Source organism: Metopolophium dirhodum, chromosome 4 (assembly GCF_019925205.1).
Source record: "Metopolophium dirhodum isolate CAU chromosome 4, ASM1992520v1, whole genome shotgun sequence".
NCBI classification, from domain to species: Eukaryota; Metazoa; Arthropoda; class Insecta; order Hemiptera; family Aphididae; genus Metopolophium; species Metopolophium dirhodum.
The window spans coordinates 22230832-22251525 of record NC_083563.1 but is presented as its reverse complement, the minus strand read 5'-3'; the positions used below and the strand labels follow the sequence as shown (position 1 = coordinate 22251525).

The 20694-nt window shown below is 26.7% G+C and overlaps 1 protein-coding gene across 4 annotated transcripts; it reads right to left on the bottom strand.

Annotated features, from left to right (window-relative positions):
- Nucleotides 1–6513: 6513 nt before the first annotated feature.
- LOC132942882 (thiamine transporter 2-like) lies at nucleotides 6514–20457 on the bottom strand. 4 transcript variants are annotated; one of them, XM_061011575.1, is made up of 10 exons: nucleotides 19983–20457; nucleotides 19177–19324; nucleotides 16443–16613; nucleotides 15408–15627; nucleotides 12052–12227; nucleotides 11196–11345; nucleotides 9817–9922; nucleotides 9092–9284; nucleotides 7515–7656; nucleotides 6514–7346 (listed from the first exon to the last, which is right to left on the bottom strand). In XM_061011575.1, exons 2-10 carry the CDS (start codon nucleotides 19300–19302, stop codon nucleotides 7245–7247), a joined length of 1386 nt encoding a protein of 461 aa, XP_060867558.1. In that variant the 5' UTR covers nucleotides 19303–19324; nucleotides 19983–20457; the 3' UTR covers nucleotides 6514–7244. The 4 variants fall into 4 exon arrangements, with proteins under 4 accessions (XP_060867558.1, XP_060867556.1, XP_060867557.1 ...); XM_061011573.1 differs by having other exon boundaries at nucleotides 19987–20457; XM_061011574.1 differs by having other exon boundaries at nucleotides 20128–20457.
- Nucleotides 20458–20694: the final 237 nt, after the last annotated feature.

Genomic DNA, 20694 nt, shown 5'->3' with positions numbered 1-20694 from the left:
TACATCCACCACCAGAATAAAGCCTTGCTTTATAATTTAGATATCGGAAAACATTCTCTGACTTAATCTATAAGTACTTAAAATTACTGATGACTGTATCTGAAATAATTCTTTAGTTATCCTATTGTATATGGCTTTTCTAGTATTTTAGTTGATGATAGATTAGCTATATTATCTCAGGTGACTTATTGTTTTTCTGCCCCATTATGTGTGAAATATCCGGAAAAAAAATTATAAGCTTTACGCGTAAAAAAAAACTTACTCAACAATGATCAACATAGGTAGTCTGGTATAGCTTAGGTACCATACTACCGCATAGTTTACGTATATAATCCGTATAGATGAACCGATTCAAGTACGCTGTGGAACGGCTTAATAAGGACGTAAATGTCGCATTGTAAGCGTGGTATATGTCGGAGATGCCACTGACCACGTTCTTTATACAATTATTAATTACTAGCTGATCACGTGCACTTCGTTGCCCGTTAAATGTACCAACTCTATATGACTCAAACTTTGTTCAATTCGTTATTTAATATTTGGTGTATGGTGTTCAAAATGTATCTTAACTTTTCTGTTGCCTGGAATAAAAATTCTGATTCGCAGCAGTATATTATCAGGTAGGCAATCTGTGGTAGATTGCGGACCCCGTGCTGTTTGTACGTAACTGTATGGATTTAACTCTAAAGTATCAAAACTATACCAAGTTTGTCGTTTTTACTTAATTCCACTTACGGTGAATTAATATAATCAATTAATAAAAAATCCTAACCTAACCTATAAGCGTACTAAAATCCGACGAATATAAAAAAAAACAAATTTAACTCTTTTTAAATTTGTCTATCTTCTTCCCAGAGGTCTAATCTACACATAAACATTAATTTATATATATATAATCCATAGCAACCATTAAAATAAACAAAAATTTATATCGTAAATCTCAAAATTTCTGTTTGAGCACCTACCGGGAGTGATCAATTCCCTTTTTAAATTAGCCTATGACACTCACAAAGAATGTGGCTTTCTATTGGTGAAAGCATTTTCGAAATCGGTTCAGTAGTTTCGGAGTTTAATGGAACTAAGGCATGATGGTCAGGTTTCGGTCGACTCACGAAAATAAGGTCAAGAACGGTGGGCCGAGGACTACTCACAACGATGACACCCTGCAGGACGAGATCTCAGGGGACAGCGATAGACCCCCCCCCCCCCCACTGAATAATGAAATTGTGGAAGCTTATCTCAGTGTCCTTATGAGAGCACCTTACAGATCAAAAAGGCTTTAGCAGCATTAATCTTATAAAATCATGGTCATCAAGTTTCTCAATACAAAACCAGATCTCGATACTTTTTTACATAGGTATTATTTAAAATAATGTAAAATACTAAAATGTAATAAATACCGATACACTAATATAATATAAAATGTCATATTTAATAATGCCTCAATATTTTTTCCAATTGTAAGTTTAGTAATTTTGTTTTTTTATAGTATAAATTAGGTAAGTTTAATAAATAAAATGAATAGACTCCAACCAATAACCTATAAGAAACAATCGGTTAATTGACACATTTCCCCTTGGTCAAAGAATGTTCCTAACAAGCGGCTTCTATTTTTGTTTTCACATTTTAAAATTGATTTTTTTCTAAAAACATCATTATACCTAGAAGAGTAAATGAGCGGAACAGTAATGAATTCTTGTGCAACTACCGCTACAAGTTATCAGAATGTTAAACAAATTTCTAATTATTTGACATTACATTACCTATTATCAGTACCGGATCTACAAATTATGCAACCCGGGGCACAACATAATATTAGCGCCCCTAGAAATCACCAATAAAAAATGCACGAGTCCTAAAGTGTGTCAAAGTACGGATTATTATTATAGGCGATTTAAATTTTAAATATTCATACAATTAATCAAGATATTATACATATATTTAATATTTATATATTATGGAAATGTTTATTTTCAATAAAAAACAAATAATTTGGAAATTAAACCTATATTTAATAAATACCTATTTAATAATTATTTTTCTTGATTTTTTTGACGCGAATTCGTTAATGATATCTTCATATCTTCATTATCTTCTATATTATAATCTATAGATTTAGCAACTTGATGCTCAATGGATATAATTCACAGGTCATTTAATCTTGTTTGCTTTGTAGTTGATCTTAGATATGATTTAATTAGTTTCAGTTTACTAAAACTACGTTCACACGATGCCGATGTTACGGGTAATGTCAAAAATATTTGATAAGCTGTGAATATGTTAGGATAAGCTTCTTGAAGACCATTTTTAAGAATAAAATTTAAAATTTCACGTGAACAAGCATTTATTAATTTATTATCCAATTGAATTGCATGTTGAGTAAAACTATCCAATTCTAAAATAAATTCATTTTTTTCAATATCTTTTTCATATTTTATATAAAAGTCCATAGCATGTTTTTTTAATTGAATAGTTGGCATACTAAATAAAAACTTTCCATCTAAAAAAGAAAAATCTTTTGCAGCGTCATCAATTGAGTCAAATCTTTCTTTTAAACCGTTAAATACTTGTGTAATTCAAAAAAAAAATAAAAATGTAATAAAAATGATGAGTTTAAAATTTGAAATTTGCGCCCCTCTATGATAAGCGCCCCCGATTCCCCCCCCCCCCCCTAGATCCGGTACTGCCTATTATATTAATAAGAATATAAATGAACGCCTACAAATATAAATAATATTATTGTTTATAAATTATAAGTATATCATTGAGTAAAATGAAGAGAAAAACAATTAGAAAGTGTACTTATTTAATTATTTTTTTTAAATTCAAATATTTTAAAATATAGATAGGTATAGACTCCACTCATTGGGATTCTATGAATTACACTTAGGTACATTATCGTCGATCATTTTTTCCTCATAACAATAACACAAGGTAATCATAGTTATACAACCAAAAAATAGGTCTTATACAAACAAATTTACCTAATTACAACGATCGTCATAAAAATTAGCTGACCACGACTTCAGTCAAAGTGCCTATCGCAGTATTCGACTATTTTACATGCGTGTCAAAGTAATGATCACATGATCACAAATTCAAAGACGTCTAAGTAGTAGTATTTTAGATTCTTGGTGGAGCGATGAATGCATTTGTTTTTGCATATTCGTTTTAATCCAACGGTTGTTTACGTATTACGTAATTCGTACTATAGTCATTACTCAATACACACCAGAATGGCAGAATACAATTTATCGGTAATGATTTATTAGTTATATGCAATGTTTTTGGCATACATTTTTTAAGTACCTTTTTATTTGTATCAAATTTCATGGTAATATTAAAATACCAATAATTATCCAGACGAATTTTTTTTCAACAGATCATCCTAATTGTTAATCCTCACACAAGACTTACATATGTCCTTCATTATAATGTTAAATTTCAGTATAATCAATTATTAAAATTGCAAAATAATTGTAAATCGCCATGTAAAAACCTCTTCGAAAATCTAAATCAAAATATGCAAAAGTTTAAAAAAGTGGCACAACATTTATGAGCTAATAACTATATACATTACAGTTTTATAATAATAAAAAAAAATTGATTACATTAGAGGAGTTCAAAGTTTGGGAAATAATTTAACTCGGTGACTACTTTATTTTGGAGCGCACAACGAATACACGTGATAGGAATAGAGAAACTATAGCAATTCAAAGTTGAATAATTTAATTCATTTTTTTAACTACCTAGTCCTGAAATAACATGTAATTATAAATGCTTATATTTTTTGAAAGTTTAAAACCAATTATTATTTTAAGACAATAAATTGTACATCATGCATACACCATGTAATATTACACTTCTTATAATAGAATTACATTTATTTTTCTACTCTCCAGGTAATTATAATATGAAATTGTATTTTCTTAGTGTTTTTGTTGCTATTTTATCGTAATAAATGTTGTGTTTCTTATTCATGTTGGTTTGGTTGAGTAGTATGCTAAAATATTGGGCGCAGACATTCATCACAGGCAGTAACTAGAGGTTGGCGAAATGAACGGTTGCCAAGGGCACAGAGTAAGGGGACGCAAAAGTGTTAAATTAAAATTGGTTTTTTTGTATAAAATTTAATTTTCTCAGAAATTATTTGAAGTTTTATCAAAATCAAACGTAAATGTATTCCTAATTTAAAAATAATACTTACTGGATTGCGACTTGATGTTTATTTATTAGTGTTTATGCACTACTTTTACACTTACCTATATTATATATCAATAGAATATATTTTATTTTTGCGTGTATGAAACGTATCGCACGACAGGCGTTCAGGCACGATAACGGCTATATAAATGGTTACCACGAACGATCAGTTTCCCGACTGTTTATTTAATATGACGACAGACACCCAACTGTAAATAATATAATAATATCTATATACAGAAATACAGAATAGAGATGAAAGTTTATCTTTATATTAGTATACCTACGTTTCTCGGTTTCCGTAGTTTATATTAGTGTAATCCTAATTCCCTAGTTTAATAGTGTGTTTTTCGTTTGTCATTAGTCATTACTTAGTGAATAGTTTATAGTTAAAACTTACAAGGAAATATAGTCTGCACTTTAATCAGATACACAGTACTGAAATACGGAGTGTCTATGTTTATCAATTCCATCATTCTGTGATTATTAATTATTATTAAATAATAGACAATAATTTTTATTATTTATCAGGTTTTATTTGAATATTTTAACATTAAAAATTATGATTAGGTACTATAGTCTATAATGTTAATAAACTGTCACTGATAAATAAATTTTGTTTCGGTACGATTATTAATTATTACTTATTTTTTAGCTTGATACAGTGAAACTTCCATATTTCTAAATAACGAAATCATATGGGTTCATGGGGAACAAAAGAAGTTCGTATTATAGAGAAATTCGTTAAATAGAATAAATTACAAACCTAAAGTTTTTAATTCAATTATTTGCATATACATAGTACATACATAGGTAAATTAGGGACATTTGAATTAAATTTTTTTTTATACTTAGTTAAAATCTTAATTTTAATCGAAATAATCCTTTAGTCTTGTTTGCTTATTATAATGTAAATTATAATTTTTTCATAATTTTTTTTTTTTCATTTAAATGTAGGTATTTTTGAATTCTTGAATACATCGTGTTTACAATGATTTAGATTTTTTTGATATTATAAGGCTATAAAAAGATACAATTTTAATATTAATGAGAATGATTTATTGTATAATATTGTATTATATAACATTATTATTTATATACCTACCTATTTACATATCATACCTAATAAAAAAACGTTATGTTCTTTTTGTTTATTTTTAATTTCTTGTAATTTAAGACTTACAATATATCAATAGTCTATTATAACTCATTAACTATAATGACTCAATTATTTTAAAAATATAGCAGTATTTTGATTAAAACGTAAGACTGTAATGTAATAATATTATAAAAATTATTATACCAATAAAATTAAACCAAAATAAGATTCGTCTAGGGCGCCACAGAGGGTATAGTTACGGCTTTGATTACAGGTACGTACGTTGTACATATTATAGTATTATACTTGTATTATGACGATGGCGTGTTATTGTGAAGTTCAATAATAACAAATATATCGCTTCAAGTTCATACCATGTTTCGAAATTTTAGCTTTATCTCAAGTACTGATGTAATTTTCCTTTACTAAGCTTAACCTTGATGACTGATATATATTGTATCTATGTATTATTGTATAAATACTGTACAATTATCTAGCAGAAAAGCTTCGACAAAACATTTTTTAGAATAATAATATTTTGTATAATTGGTGATGATGAGTGATGACTGGCTGAATCATAGAAGTTTAAAACACTATTCCTATTACATTTGTATAGCCAAATTACCGATTTTGCAATTTGTATGGCTGTTCAAATGTAAAATACTTTCGAACATACTAAAACTCGACAGAATATTTTTCAATGTCTTCATCGGTCTTGTTCAAGTTAGTCTTATGATTTTAAGATATCTTAGATAGTTGGATCTTTGATTTTGTACGGCATATACTGTTAATATTAGTAAGTTTATTTAGTTTCTATCCTAAACTTGTCGATAACGTTTTTTTTCTTTTGGTATGGTGAATATATTATAGAGGTGTTGTCAATTAAATATGAATGGAAAAAATCAGTTGAACTTTGAACACATTACACAATATTATGTTAACAAGAAATTGAATAAACAGAATAAATTAATATTAAAACCAGTATCAATTAATAGAAATAAAATTAATGATTGACACAACTATTTAATACTGCAATATATAGTTTAAGTTTCGGGTCACTAAAATAAATATAATATACTGTACTTCATGTACATTATAAAGAATAATAGGTAACAATTTTATTTTTACAAATATACAATATACATAGTATAATAAAAATTAACAATTAAAATAATAATAATAATAATAATAATAATAATAATAATAATAATAATAATTGGTATACACATAATGATGTTTTTAGTTAATATACAGAGTAATTTATCAAGCATAATTCCTTTTTTTATGATTTTTTTAAATTCATAAGCATTCTTATAGATACTATTTTTAAGTACCCACATAGATTTTATATATCATATAACGACACAAACTTCTTGAATATTTTGAATCATCTAAATTAAAATTTGAACAATTATAAATTTGCAATAAATTAATATTGATTATTATAATTTTTAATCATCATAGGTCCCATATATTAACAATCATATATCACATATCTTGCTTATATTTACATCGACATTTAAAAAGAATAATTTCCTTAACAACTAACAAGTAAAACGGAAGTTCTTATTCGTAAAAAGTATGTATTTTCCTGTATTTTAAAATATAGACCTTAATTAAACTTGAACATTCTAAAAATCAAAATTTGAATAAATTAAATACCAATTAAAGACAAAAATGGAAGATGGCAATTTTGGTGGACAATCCTGTATAATTTGAATAAATAATTTACAACTGTTCATGAATAAGAATATAAATATTATATAATATCTAGTGAATATACTTAATAACACATACAACATACACCATACATTGTCTTCTTAAAATACTTAAGTTATACTTGTATACATCATATTCGTATTAAGTCCATTTGTTCACAAAATTACTTTTGTTCTAGAGAAAAATATATCTAGTTCATTAATAGGACGGACACGTTCAGGCTTCAGTTGTATTCTACGATACCTTCATCTTTGAACATTTTCAAAACAGAAGAGCCGAAAAAGAATAACGCTAGTAATGCGTACAACACGGTGTATATCAAAAACTGAAAAATAAAATGAGTTTTTAATAGATATTATTGTATCTTTAATTATTTAAATAATATAGTTTAATACAATTTAATTTAAGATTAAGATTTGTCAACAACAAAAATGTATAGGTATAGTTCTTATCTATCTAAAATATAACGTATATTATTATATTTGTGTATTACTTGTTGTGCTATGTTGATCTTAATAAAATGGCCTTGAATTACTCCATATATAATAATGGTATTAATGCATACAGCGATAAATGTATTAAATCCAAAAATCAATCCGTAACATTTTTTATTTAATCGTTTGGCGACTTCGGACCTGAAAATTAAAATTATCAAACACTTGTATTTAATTAACTTGAAATTATTCTTTTTAACTTTAGTTGTAATTTTATTGACCCACCCGCAAGTAAACCATACGTCCGTGCAATGACTTCGAATTCTAATAGATTTTTCGAAACCTGCCATAATATTTTGGCATATAGGAAAATCAAATTTTGACCATATCGATTTGAAAGATTTAATTTCAAGTAAATAAATATATATGTATAGTTATTAAATAGTAAGTATGACGTGAGTACGGCTTATAATTATTCATATGCATCCGGTTGAAAAGGGTAGATATGCATTTTTATGACAACTAGCCGATGATATATGTGGTGGTATATTATAATGTCGGGTATTATAATGGTTGTCAGATATCAGAAGATTAGGTATATCTCATAGGTAGGAACTTAATTTTTCATAATATACACAATACACATAACACATGATTCCTGATGCCTGCTAGAATAATTCTATATTACTATACAGGGTGATTCTATTATCATGAAACACTCATTATTTCAAAAAGTATTGATGTTTTTGAAAATATTTTTTTGCATAGTTTCAAGTTGTTAAAAAAACACTAATACACTAATACCAGTAAATACACCAAATAGTAATACTTTTGTCTTCTAATTTTTTAAGTTTTTACTTTTTTGAATGACACCATAAAGAGTTTTAATTTCATATTCCAAAGCAGAATATTTTTTTAAGTATTTTGATATATAAAAATGAAATCTAGGACGACTAGTTAATGAGTTATAAGTATTTAAAGTCTAGACAAGTGGAGTAGTGGATAAACATTTTGCGGGGTAACCCCGTACCACTCATACCCACCAATCTAAACTTTAAATACTTATAACTCATAAACTACTCGCCCTAAATTCGATTTTTATGGATCGAAATACTTAGAAAAATATTCTGCTTTGGAATATGAAATTAAAACTCTATGGTGTCATTCAAAAAAGTAAAATCTTAAAAAATTATAAAAGAATCACCTTGTATAATATATATTAGAAGACAGAAGTATTACTATTTAGTAATGGTATTAGTGTATTAGTGTATTACGTATAGGTATAAGTCACTCACATAGGAGATAGATATAATATATGTAATATATAAAGGCATACACTCGTATAATATGTATAATCTATGGGATAGAAAGATTAATTTTGTCATTATTTAGATATCAGAAAACTGCAGGTTCTGATGTTAAATATCGTACATGTGCACCACCTCAGCGGTCCTCATGGCGCTCTCAAGCATTTGTTGGAAATTCTGGTCACTTATATATTTGGTACCTGAGGAAAGTACTGTCTGCAGAGTACCGATCACCCATGCTATATTTTAAATGGTTGAAAGTCCCATAATATGTTTAACTTAATATCGTAAAACAGTTCAGTTTTCAAATACGCATGAAATAAACTCACTCGGCAATAGTCAACATAGTCTGATACATCATTCCGTAGATGATGTAGAATGCGTAGATGTACCACAAGTTTCGGCAGTAAACGCAGCACAATAACACGCTGGCGGCGATAATAGATCCAATGGCGAAGAAAATGTCGCCAACAGAATACCAATTCCAATTTACCTTGCTTATAGCGAACGCGGAAAAGGCACCTGAAAAAAATAACCTTATTCAATAAAAGTTATTTTCCTGTATTCGATTGATTGTATTAAAGTAAGCACTCCAAAAATATTTTGCTTTGAAATACAGAATTAAAATGCTTGTTGTCATTAAAAAATTATAACAATAAAATAAATATTTTGTTTAGAAAATGTTTGTTTTTTTAACGATTTAAAATCATGTAAATAAAATATTTTCAAAAACTTTAATAACTTTATAATTATAAATAATGAGGGTCTTGCGAGGATCAGTCGGTTACACAAATTTGTTGTAAACGTGTTTTGGATTAACTATTTTATTTCAGTGCACAACAAATAATAACTTACATAAGTATTTGCCTCATGGGAGGGTTAAATTAATTTTGATTTACTATCGGATTCATTACAAAAAAAAAAAACAACAAAACCACATCCCAGCGCACCCCGACGTTCCAACTTCTGTATGGCCACACAAAACCAGCAAAAAATGATTCCGATTGCACCTGGACTTCGTACATTAATTTAGATTAAATTTTACTTTACATACCAATGAGCGTGTTGAGAGATTCTGCCGCGCCGTTATACAGCGTAAACTCCGTGTCTTCGTTTTCTTTCAATACGTACGAGTAGAGCACATTTATGTACGCGTACACCTGTATAATAATGTTTATGATGTTATGATCATGAGCTACTATAGTGCATACTATATTATATTACATTATAACGTGTATATTATAATATATTGTGTGTGTAATTATGGCTATAATAGGTGTCAAGCCAATATGATGAAATAGCTGGTTCCTATGTGTGTTGCCAAGATATAATTATTTAAGTACCTATGGTGGTGGTCAAATTGCAAGTTGCAATAGCTGTTCAAGTCCCAGGATAGTGAGGAAAATAAATATTATCTTATAATCTTTGTAATCTTACATCGTGTAATTCAGGAATTGCCAATTAATAGTTTTGGAGGGCCACTTTAGGAATTAGGAAAGTTTTTGGAGGCCACACAAATGTAATGTTCGTGTTCACCCAAAGGAGTGTGTCAAAATAAAAAATTTAAATTAATGAATACCAATTTACTAAAAGGTAACAAAACAAAATGTCTTGTCTGCGGGCCTCCGTTTGGGTGACGGTGTAAATAATTAGGTGTTCAAGAGGTGGGAAAGTACAATATTAGTTACAATATCATAATTATATATGGACTCAATATTTTGTTAAACATCGGCAGTTCTGTGTTGTATATAGGTAATTCGTAGGTACGTGAGTTGAGTTATTCACACAGACTTCTATACTATATAGAATAGTGTGTATACAATTAAAGTCTGTGCGGTTATTCGTTCTATAAGATTATACACAAGGCTGGGAATTAACGAGTTAAAAAGTTAAAGTTAAGTTAAAAAGTTAATTTTACTTTAACTTTTTAACTTAACTAGTTACTTTTGGCTTTTCATTAACTTAACTGTTAACCTACTAAATTTCTTTTTTAATTAACGTGAAATTAATGAGTTAATTTTTCATTTTAAGAAGAAAGTTAAGTTATTTATTTTGTTTTTAATTTTATAATATTTCACTATTTCAGTCTATTTCGTTTTCGTGTCAAAAATTATGTATCGTAAATTGTTTAAAGTTAAAAATGTATATCATTCGAATCTAACTTATATGGAAATACTGTATGAAGTATTAACACTATATCCTATAATTTAGTTTTGGGTTGGAAAAAAATTAAGTACGCTAGCGTTGTATAAACAAATTAACTTTTTTTTAACTTAATAAAAAGTGTGTATTAACTTTTAACTTAACTGAGTTAACCTATAGTTAAATTAACTTTTTGTTATTGGTGCATATTAACTTAACTTAACTGAGTTAAAAAAAATCATTAACTTGCCCAGCCTTGACTATACATAATATATAATATAATATACTGACCTGTAAATAACCACCCATCGCCACTGCCCACCAAAAACAGAGCTTACGAACGTATGGGTCGGAATACGATTGTTTAAAATCTTTGTACAGCATACTGATCACACTGTCTACTGGTTCCACGACGCTGTTATTTTCGGGATTGTCGATTTTCTAAAGATATACACAATATATGATAACAGTGAATGACGTTGCCAAGATATTATTATAGGGTGGGGGGAGGGGGTTGTATAACATTTTAGATTTTCGTATCAAACCTATTCATATAAATTACAATTTTAATTACACAGTTATATCTTACGTAATACCATTGAGTATAGTGTATATATATATAGTACTGTCTATACTCAATGGTAATGCCTAAGTTTATACTAATCGTTAAATGCTTTTAGTGTTCTATAAACTTTATAGAACACTGAAAGAATTTATACATTTTCCTAAAATTTTGGGGAGGACTATAGTCCTATCAGCAGCCGTAGCTACGGGCCTATACGCCACTCATTAATAGACAATAATCAATACATTTTGGTAGTTATTATAAAAAATATATATTATTTATTTTTATATTATTATATTATATGCGATGCTTAAGGTTTTAAATAGTCGTTATTTTATAAACTTATCAGTAATAAATCAAGTGTTATTGGAACCTAGGTATGTTATAAAATAAATATTCAGTTGAAGTAGTTAGGTACGCCAAAAATTATCAATTATTATTTATTACACTATATTACTATTAAACGATTCTACACCACTAGGCTGCTGCACCGGTGTTTGTATATTATCTACATATAGGTATATGCCACTTTATAACACTTTAATTTTTTCGTAAATCACTCTAACCCTTTACATTACATACCTCCTGATTGGGAGCTGCTTCAATGCTCAGCTGAGAATCTTTATACTTTTGTGGGTTATATATGGTGACGGTGGATTGTCCCATCGATGTTTCTTCGATTTTTTTCTTATTGGGGAAATAAAGACTATGCTTAACTGGTGGTAAGAAAATAGCCCATAGGGTCGTAGATGACATACCTATATAAACATAAGACGAAATGTTAGCAAACACAGTGGAAATAATAGGAACATAATATTATTATTACACATAATAATACAATTAGGATTAACAGTTTCGCATTAAAGAACTTTCTTAGTATTTAAGTATATTACATATTATGATAGGTAGTTCATTACTTTATCAAAACAAATGAATAATTCGTTAATTTTTCCAATTGTTGAGAAAAGATTTGTAATTATAAATATTAACTAGGTACCTATACAATTTACCTAAGCTAAAATAAACTAGAAAAAACCTATTTAATCAAAATATCTAAGCAGTAGTATATAGTACTGAAGTCTGAAATATACTGCAATTAGTTAGGCATTCCTGCAATACCAGCTCTTATAAGTATATAGCCAGAGATAGGCGGAAATCGTTTATAATTATGATGGGGATGGACTACCCGTAACAACTTAAGATAAATACCTAAATACAAAAAATAATTGTTACCGTTTCACCATCATAGATAAAATTACACACTTCTTAAGTTTTTACTTTCTTAATTTTTCATCAAGTAAGTATACATATAGTAGGTAATTGGAATGAAAAAATCTGAATTTTTAAAACTTTAAGAGTGTGTGGTAAATGGGAAAATAATAATAATGGAATTCAGTAATAATGAACATTATTAAGTTATTAAGTTGATTTGTTAATGAATGTGAGTAACCGTAATAAACATTTAGTTTTTAAAGTAGAGCCTATATATTTTCAATTTCATAACTAGAATCAGAATATATTTTTATAAAAATGTTTATGCATAGTAAATCTCAAAAAATAAATGCCTAACGCATAATTTCTAGTGTTTCTACTATTTTGCTCATCTAGATTTTAAACGCTTATCAACTACATAATAATAATTATTGTATCTTTTCATCGATTAAAAACTAATTTTATAAAGTTTCAAAAAGACATCGATTAATATATGTTTTTAAATTAAACACGCGCACATAAATACATAGTATTGTTATGCGGTGTTCATTATTTGTACATAATTTATAGCATTCAGTAATCATAAATTCATAACTAAACTTGCTCTTTATTAACATACTAAATAAATTAAATGAACTAGGTGATCGAACTTACTAAGACTTATGAACTATTTAAAAAAATCTATTTTATAGTATATTATTTAGACAAGTGTAGTACTATATAAGTAATGTATACCTATACGATATACCTATTGCAATATTACCTATAATACCTAATATAAAATTATCAATTACCGAGGATGCGAGGACCAAAATATATTGCCATGAAAATAATAAATAAGTAGGTAGGTACCTACTATAATATAATATTATCGTGAGTATTATTAATTAATACTATGTTCACTACTAACGAATCAATCCAGTATTAATATAATATTATACTTTAAAATTTATGTACCTACGAAGCTAAAATAATCATACATATTACAAAAACTGTACCTATATATTATTACAGCTGATTTTATCTTTGACGTAGAAATACAAATAAATGATGCACTGAAGGTTCGTATATGTAATCTAGTGCCATGCATAAATAAATTGCATACGATCAATATTTTTACTTATACCTAGTTTATGCAGTACACTTTTTTAAATTAGGTAAACCATGAACGTGTTTAAAAAATATATCATGCTAATGAATCATACAATTAAATGTTTTTGCTTTCTATTGTATTCTACGTTTTTACGAAATCGCCATATTAGATTTATCTGTAACATGATAATATGATATGTGCATTTTGTAAATTAAAATTAGCCGAGATTTTTTAAAATCAAAAACACTGTGTTTACCATAAATAAATAAATGTCTGATAGATGGACCATACTTTACTCAATAATTATATTTAAATTCATAAAAATAAATAACGTGACAATAAATTATTTTAATTTTGTTTAGTAAATGTAAAATGTGTGCAAATATGTAGAACAAATTGAAACCACACTAGTATTACAATTTATTATTTAATATGCTAATATAGTAACTGATATTATATATTATTCATGTATTCATAATATATTCTAATTTGTTGTAATTTCGTTTTATTTTAATACTGTTGTATTGTTATAGATAAAGGAAATAAATAGTATGAATAAACTAAATAATTATTTTTTGAAAAATCTTTTCCTCCAATAATGAAGCATTAAACAATTAGCAGCAAGTAATAATATATATTTAGTTATATTTTTACCTATTGCAGGCCAAAATACTTAAATTGTTAACTTTTAGTAATTTACATAAATACAACATTTACATAATTTAATTTTGTCATTTGTATATGTTTTGTGCTAAAATATTTTTACACACAATTTGATATGATTGCAAATTATTTTATGATTAGGTTTACCTACCTTCCTCGTATATTACTTTTTATTTGTATTGTATTAGAGTTATTTATTGTTATTAGGTAAACAATCAAACTTATTTAAGAATGCTTAGTCCATTTTAAATTGTCATATATGTAGAGCTCTATAATGGATAATGCCTACCTAAAATTGAAATACTATTTTAAACAGTTTTATTGAAAATCGTAATTCTTTAGTACTAATTTACTTTAAATACTGGATACAACATTTATTTTTCTGATTCCTACAATTGCCATGGTAACGATTTCGTGTCACAGTAGCAATGGAACCCAAACATTAAAAAATAAATAAATAGTATTATGTTACCCACATTTGCAATATGTGATAAACCATATTATTATTTGTTTACTCCATATCACCATATTTGTTACATTAGAATAGAGATCACCAAAAACAAATATAAGATTTAATGATTTGCCGTAAAGCGGACAAAATATCAAGTTTTTTATATATTTAATTTATATTTCATATTTTTATTTGATAGGTACACCACAGTACACACTTCTCGTTGTGAATATAATAAAAAAAAATGAATGTTCAAACGTTGTAACGTTATAAAATGTGTTAATTTATACTTTTAACTTTTTTTTAACTCACTGTTGCTTTACCTATGTATTAATATACTATAATTTTTATGTTCATATACATGTTGATTTTATAATGTTTATCGTACCTATATCTATAATATAATAATATATTTATATATGATTGACAGATTCATTTTCATACATTCAAAACGTTTACTATAACCGAATGATTGAATGAATCTATCGACATATGTGTAAACGAAATTGATATATTTACCGAAAATAGACATATACACGAGAGCGTTGAACGGAGGAGTTCCATAAGTGGTGGCTAGAATTTGGGACAAACATGACGAAAAGAATTTTCCCGTCAATGTTGCAGCTCTCGCGTGACCAGTTATTTTTTGATAAAATTCTTTTTCTTCCACCATTGCATATAAGTATCCAAATAAAGCAACTTCAGCGGAAAAAAAGAAGCCATAGAACGCCTGTCCAAACTGTAAAAAAAAAACAATTTCGTTATTGATCAGATTTAAATGCATATTTCTTTTTATATTAAAAAAAAAGTAATATTAATAAAGTATATATACTAATCAACTATATCAACCCGTTGTGGTAATCAGCCGAATCACTACCAGCTATTAATATAATATTAAATAGACTTAATTTTGATAATTCAAATTTTAAACTAAATTATGTGTTAAAACATACTACAAGAGTATGAGACGATTAGCTTACAATATTTTTCTGTAAAATATATTATTAATATTTAAAATTCATCCACCCATACAATGAAATCCAAAATGTTAAGACTTTAAGGCCTTTAAGGGGTTTAGATATCTAGTATCTACAATCATCATTTATTTTTCAAACCCGTTATATTGCGTGAAATTTATTATTATAACAGTACATACACAACATGTATGTTGTCTTTCAAAAAAGTTAAAAAATTAAATAGCTCATGATTTGTTATGTATAAGTAGATTGGTTGTAGGTATATTTTCTTTTTAGTTTACGAAAAATGTTATTAATATTTTTTTAATTCTTGATTATTACATAATCCTAAGCGTGTAATTAATAAGTGTAAATATTTTCGTATTTTCATTATCTGAAAATTATTGTAATATCTATATTTCATAATTCACTTAAGTAATCCTCTAACCAATATATGTGAAAAGGCGATCAAACATTTAAAGATGCTTACCTAATGAGTAATGACAGACATAATTTATGACTGAATGATGTCGGGTTTAATTACATTTAATTCGTAATACAATTTAATACAACATAACACAATTAATCAATTAATTACCTGTATTCTGAGTTTTGAAGGACGATTTGTTATGGCAATATAATGAAGTACTCCGCCAATTCCATCGACGATTAGTACAGGTTTGTATCTGACATAATCCGTGACCAAAAATACGATAATAATCAACACAAACATAGAATATGATCCCACAGCATAGAGCTCTGTTGGTACCTAAAAATGCAATTGTAATTTTATTTTAGATAATATAATATATTATTAGGTAGGTAATAAGTATTAACTATTAGGTAACCATCCTCCACCCGGGTATGGCAGATACTTGAAAGTCTGCCAAAAACAACACACACGTTTTGTCACGTGCCATTTGAGATTTTATAAAAATGTAGTTAATTCGATAAAAATAACCAATTCAATTGAACAATTTCTTTCAAACTACTTACCAATGAAGATAAGTAATTGGTGCATATTATTAGCTTTATTTGTTCTCATTATGATATTGTTTAACGAATTTATGAGGTGAATTAAATTTCTATAAGTCTTTGTAGTGCATATTTAATTGGTTTTTTTTCAAATTTCATATCTTTCGATTAAATAAAGAATAAATATTTATATTAATTTAACTATTTTATTATTTTATTTTTTATTTAAAATTACCATGAAAAATTAAACACACTATTTTTTCTTCAATACTTTCACATCAATACATTTTCTTAATCAGTGTATGGTTACTGGTTACGTTAAATTTTAGAACACTGGCTCGTAAAATTATTTAAAGTTTTTACAATATTTTATATATTATTACGATAGGTATTTGATTTCACATTATATAATGAATGTACCATGATTGTACCTATATATTTAAATATTTGTTACCTATAAAATAATGTATGTTAAGTGAATATATTACAGTTAGCTATGATAATATAATAATATTTTATTATTATTTTGTTTACAAAAATGTAAATAATAATTAGTACGTACATAATATTATACATGTAAAAATAATTTACTTTACTAATATTTTAATAAAATGATTATTTAAACAAGTTGTATTATACTCGTATGATGTATGAATAATTATGGTGGAGAACTGAGGAATGAGGATATAGCTGAATTTTTAAATTCGACATTAACAAATTGCTTATAGTAATTATTGTGGAAAATATTTACCAGGTTTTTAATTTAACATCAACGGTTTCAATTAAAATTGAGAAACAAACAAAATTCCTACATTGTGTTTTATTTTTATTAAACTATTGAAAATAATATTCAATAGATTCAAAAAACTTTAACTTGACGATTTATGTCTATAAAAAGATTATTGGAATACAATGAATAACTCAATATAAATATTGATCATACAATGTTTTGAATTAAAATACGATTAACAAGTAAAGACATTTCAGGAACTATATTATACTTAAACATGAATATTAATTACATTTCTTATTGAATTAATTTGTATTAAAATGCTATTATATGCCTATTGTCTATAAATAATTTGTTACGTAAGTATAATACTATAATGACAATTTATAATGTTCTACCTACATAAATAATTACCTATTCAATTGTGTTGTTTCATCAATTTATTTTTTGTTTTAGTCCACTATCGACTATTTTGTCTATTAAACTAATCATTTTTAAACATTTTAAATAGGCGTTGAAATGATTTTATATCCCTGGAGTTAAAAAAAAAATTGTAGATATTAGATTGGTAAATGCCATTACTATCCCTAAACCTACAGTTCCCAGCAATTACATTTTTTTAATGGATAATGATATTATTAGAAGTAATTATGGTTATTACTCTTATACCTAAGAATAATGAATTCATATAATATTATATGTGTATAATGAGTATAATGACTAACAAAGTATAAATTATAATTGAATGACATTTGCTGTTTTGCTTTACGCTAAGGGAAATTAATGAAAAAATAGAATCTCCAATTTACTTTACTTTGAAATTTTAAGTACTTAATCCTTCTACGAGAAAAAATGATGACATACACAAATTAAAAGAAGAAAGCACTTTGCATAAAATGTATTTACAATATTGTCTCCTCTAAAACACAATAAGTATTAAGAACAAAAAAGTTTCATAACTCAATCAATTTTTTCGATTTAAGAAAAACTAATTTTATTGGATTTTATAAGTGGATAAAATAAGTTCCAGTTATATATTATTCTATATTTTTTTTATAAAATATTAGTTTGGTCCAAGAGTGGTTTGAGTTGAACACTTTACCTGCAACCATGTGTCCCGTGCGAGCGAACGTCCTTACGCTTAAGACAAACATGTTTAAGACTTCTCGAATGTTTTTACATCATATAAAATATATAATGCTACCTATTAAAATTAATTGTACGAATTGTTATCAAATAAATTGCTAAAAAATAACTGTAAATAACATTTAACCAACTATGATATATGTAATTTCAGATATATCTAATGTTGATTACAACAATTCATTTTTTCATAGAACATCAACCAAACAAATGAAAAATATTACCGGTGTTGAACCAGGGTATATAATAATAAAAAAATGTTAAATATATTAGAAGTGGTCTATCAACTATCTTGAGTACCTACCTATATATATAATTCTTTAAATAGTCCACGAAAAATGTAATGAACCTCAAAACAATTATATATTTTGGTTTGATTTTCACAAAAACAAAAATAAATGAACAAGTCGAAATGAAGTATAAACTACTTTTCTCTAAAAGACGATTAAACAATATATATTTAAATAATTTTAGAATGCATTACCTGTTCCACAGTACAATTAATGTAAGGACTAGTCATGTACGCAGCATAAAATGGTTCGATGGGTCGAAATTCTCTTATGAATGCAAACACACCGACCAAAAACGATATTTTCTTCCAATTGTCCATTTTTATTCTATTTCTAAAACACCTACACAAATTAAATTAGAAAGTTATTGATTAGTAATTATGCCTTAAAATAATAATATGTAATCTGCGTTGTAAATGTACGTAAAAATATTTATTCCAAATCAGTATGAACTTAGGTATACGTATAGTTATAATAAGGTAAGTAGAACATTTTTCACGCTAAGTGCAAATAATAATAATCATATCAAAATAATCAATATTATGCTCTTTCAGGAATTCTTGTTAGCCTAGCAATGAATAAAATAGGTACTTATGATAAGTAAGAGTTTCGGATGATAAATTATAAAATATTTATTTAGAAGACTTTATTATTTTTTAAATTATGTTTAAATTGTATTACTACTTTTACTAATAGGTGCCTATATAATTTTTGAATAGTATTATTTGTGAATATTATTAAAATCATATGAAACAGACTTTTTATGGAAACATAGTAATTAAGGAGGTAAGTATGTGTTTATAATGTTTATATTTCATATATTATAACAAAATCCTAATCGAAAAGTGATGCAAGAGATAATTTTTATAAATTTAGTGCTTAACACTGATTACAAGATAAAATTTAAACATAAAAAATGGCTATAATATCTGTTACTAACACAGTTTAAACCTGTACAAAGACTTATCAAGCATTCTAAAATTAAAAAATATATACACACCTACCTATAGTAACTATCAAACCGTTTTAAATGTTATCGATAATCGCGATAAAAGCAACAACTTTAGACGAACATCACAACCGGCAATTACAATATCTAATTATTTTCTAATATATTTCTTATATCGGTTGGTACGTGCACTCACTTATTGTTTTATGATTCCATCAATCACAACTGCTCCGATGTTTGTCTATTAGTTTTGTTATATATACACTCAAAGTCTGTTCGAGTAAGACATGTTAATCCACCCTAAGTCCTGACTGCCTGTCAGATTATATAATATTATAAGTTTTAGTACACCTATCGGATATCAATGTGCAATTTATTAATCGAAAACAATAGTAATATATTATAGTTTCGTTACACAAACAAGAAGACGAAAAGTATAATACAAAAACAAAATCACGTGATCCGGAATTACCTCGAACACGCGCTAACCAAACACGGGAGAAGTTACCGAGTCGACTAGTCCAAATGATCTACGCGACTGTGGTTCGGAACAATTGTGAATATATATTATATAGGTACATAGGAATGTACCTACCTATATGTGTATGTTATGATAATATAACGTACAGAGTGATTCATGAATCATTCTCACCCACCCCCTTTTTCTTTTAATAATGCGAAATTTTTGTAAATTATGAATTATTATCAATCTAAAAACATTTAATAATTTGTAAACGTTGTCAGAGTATAATAATTAATAACT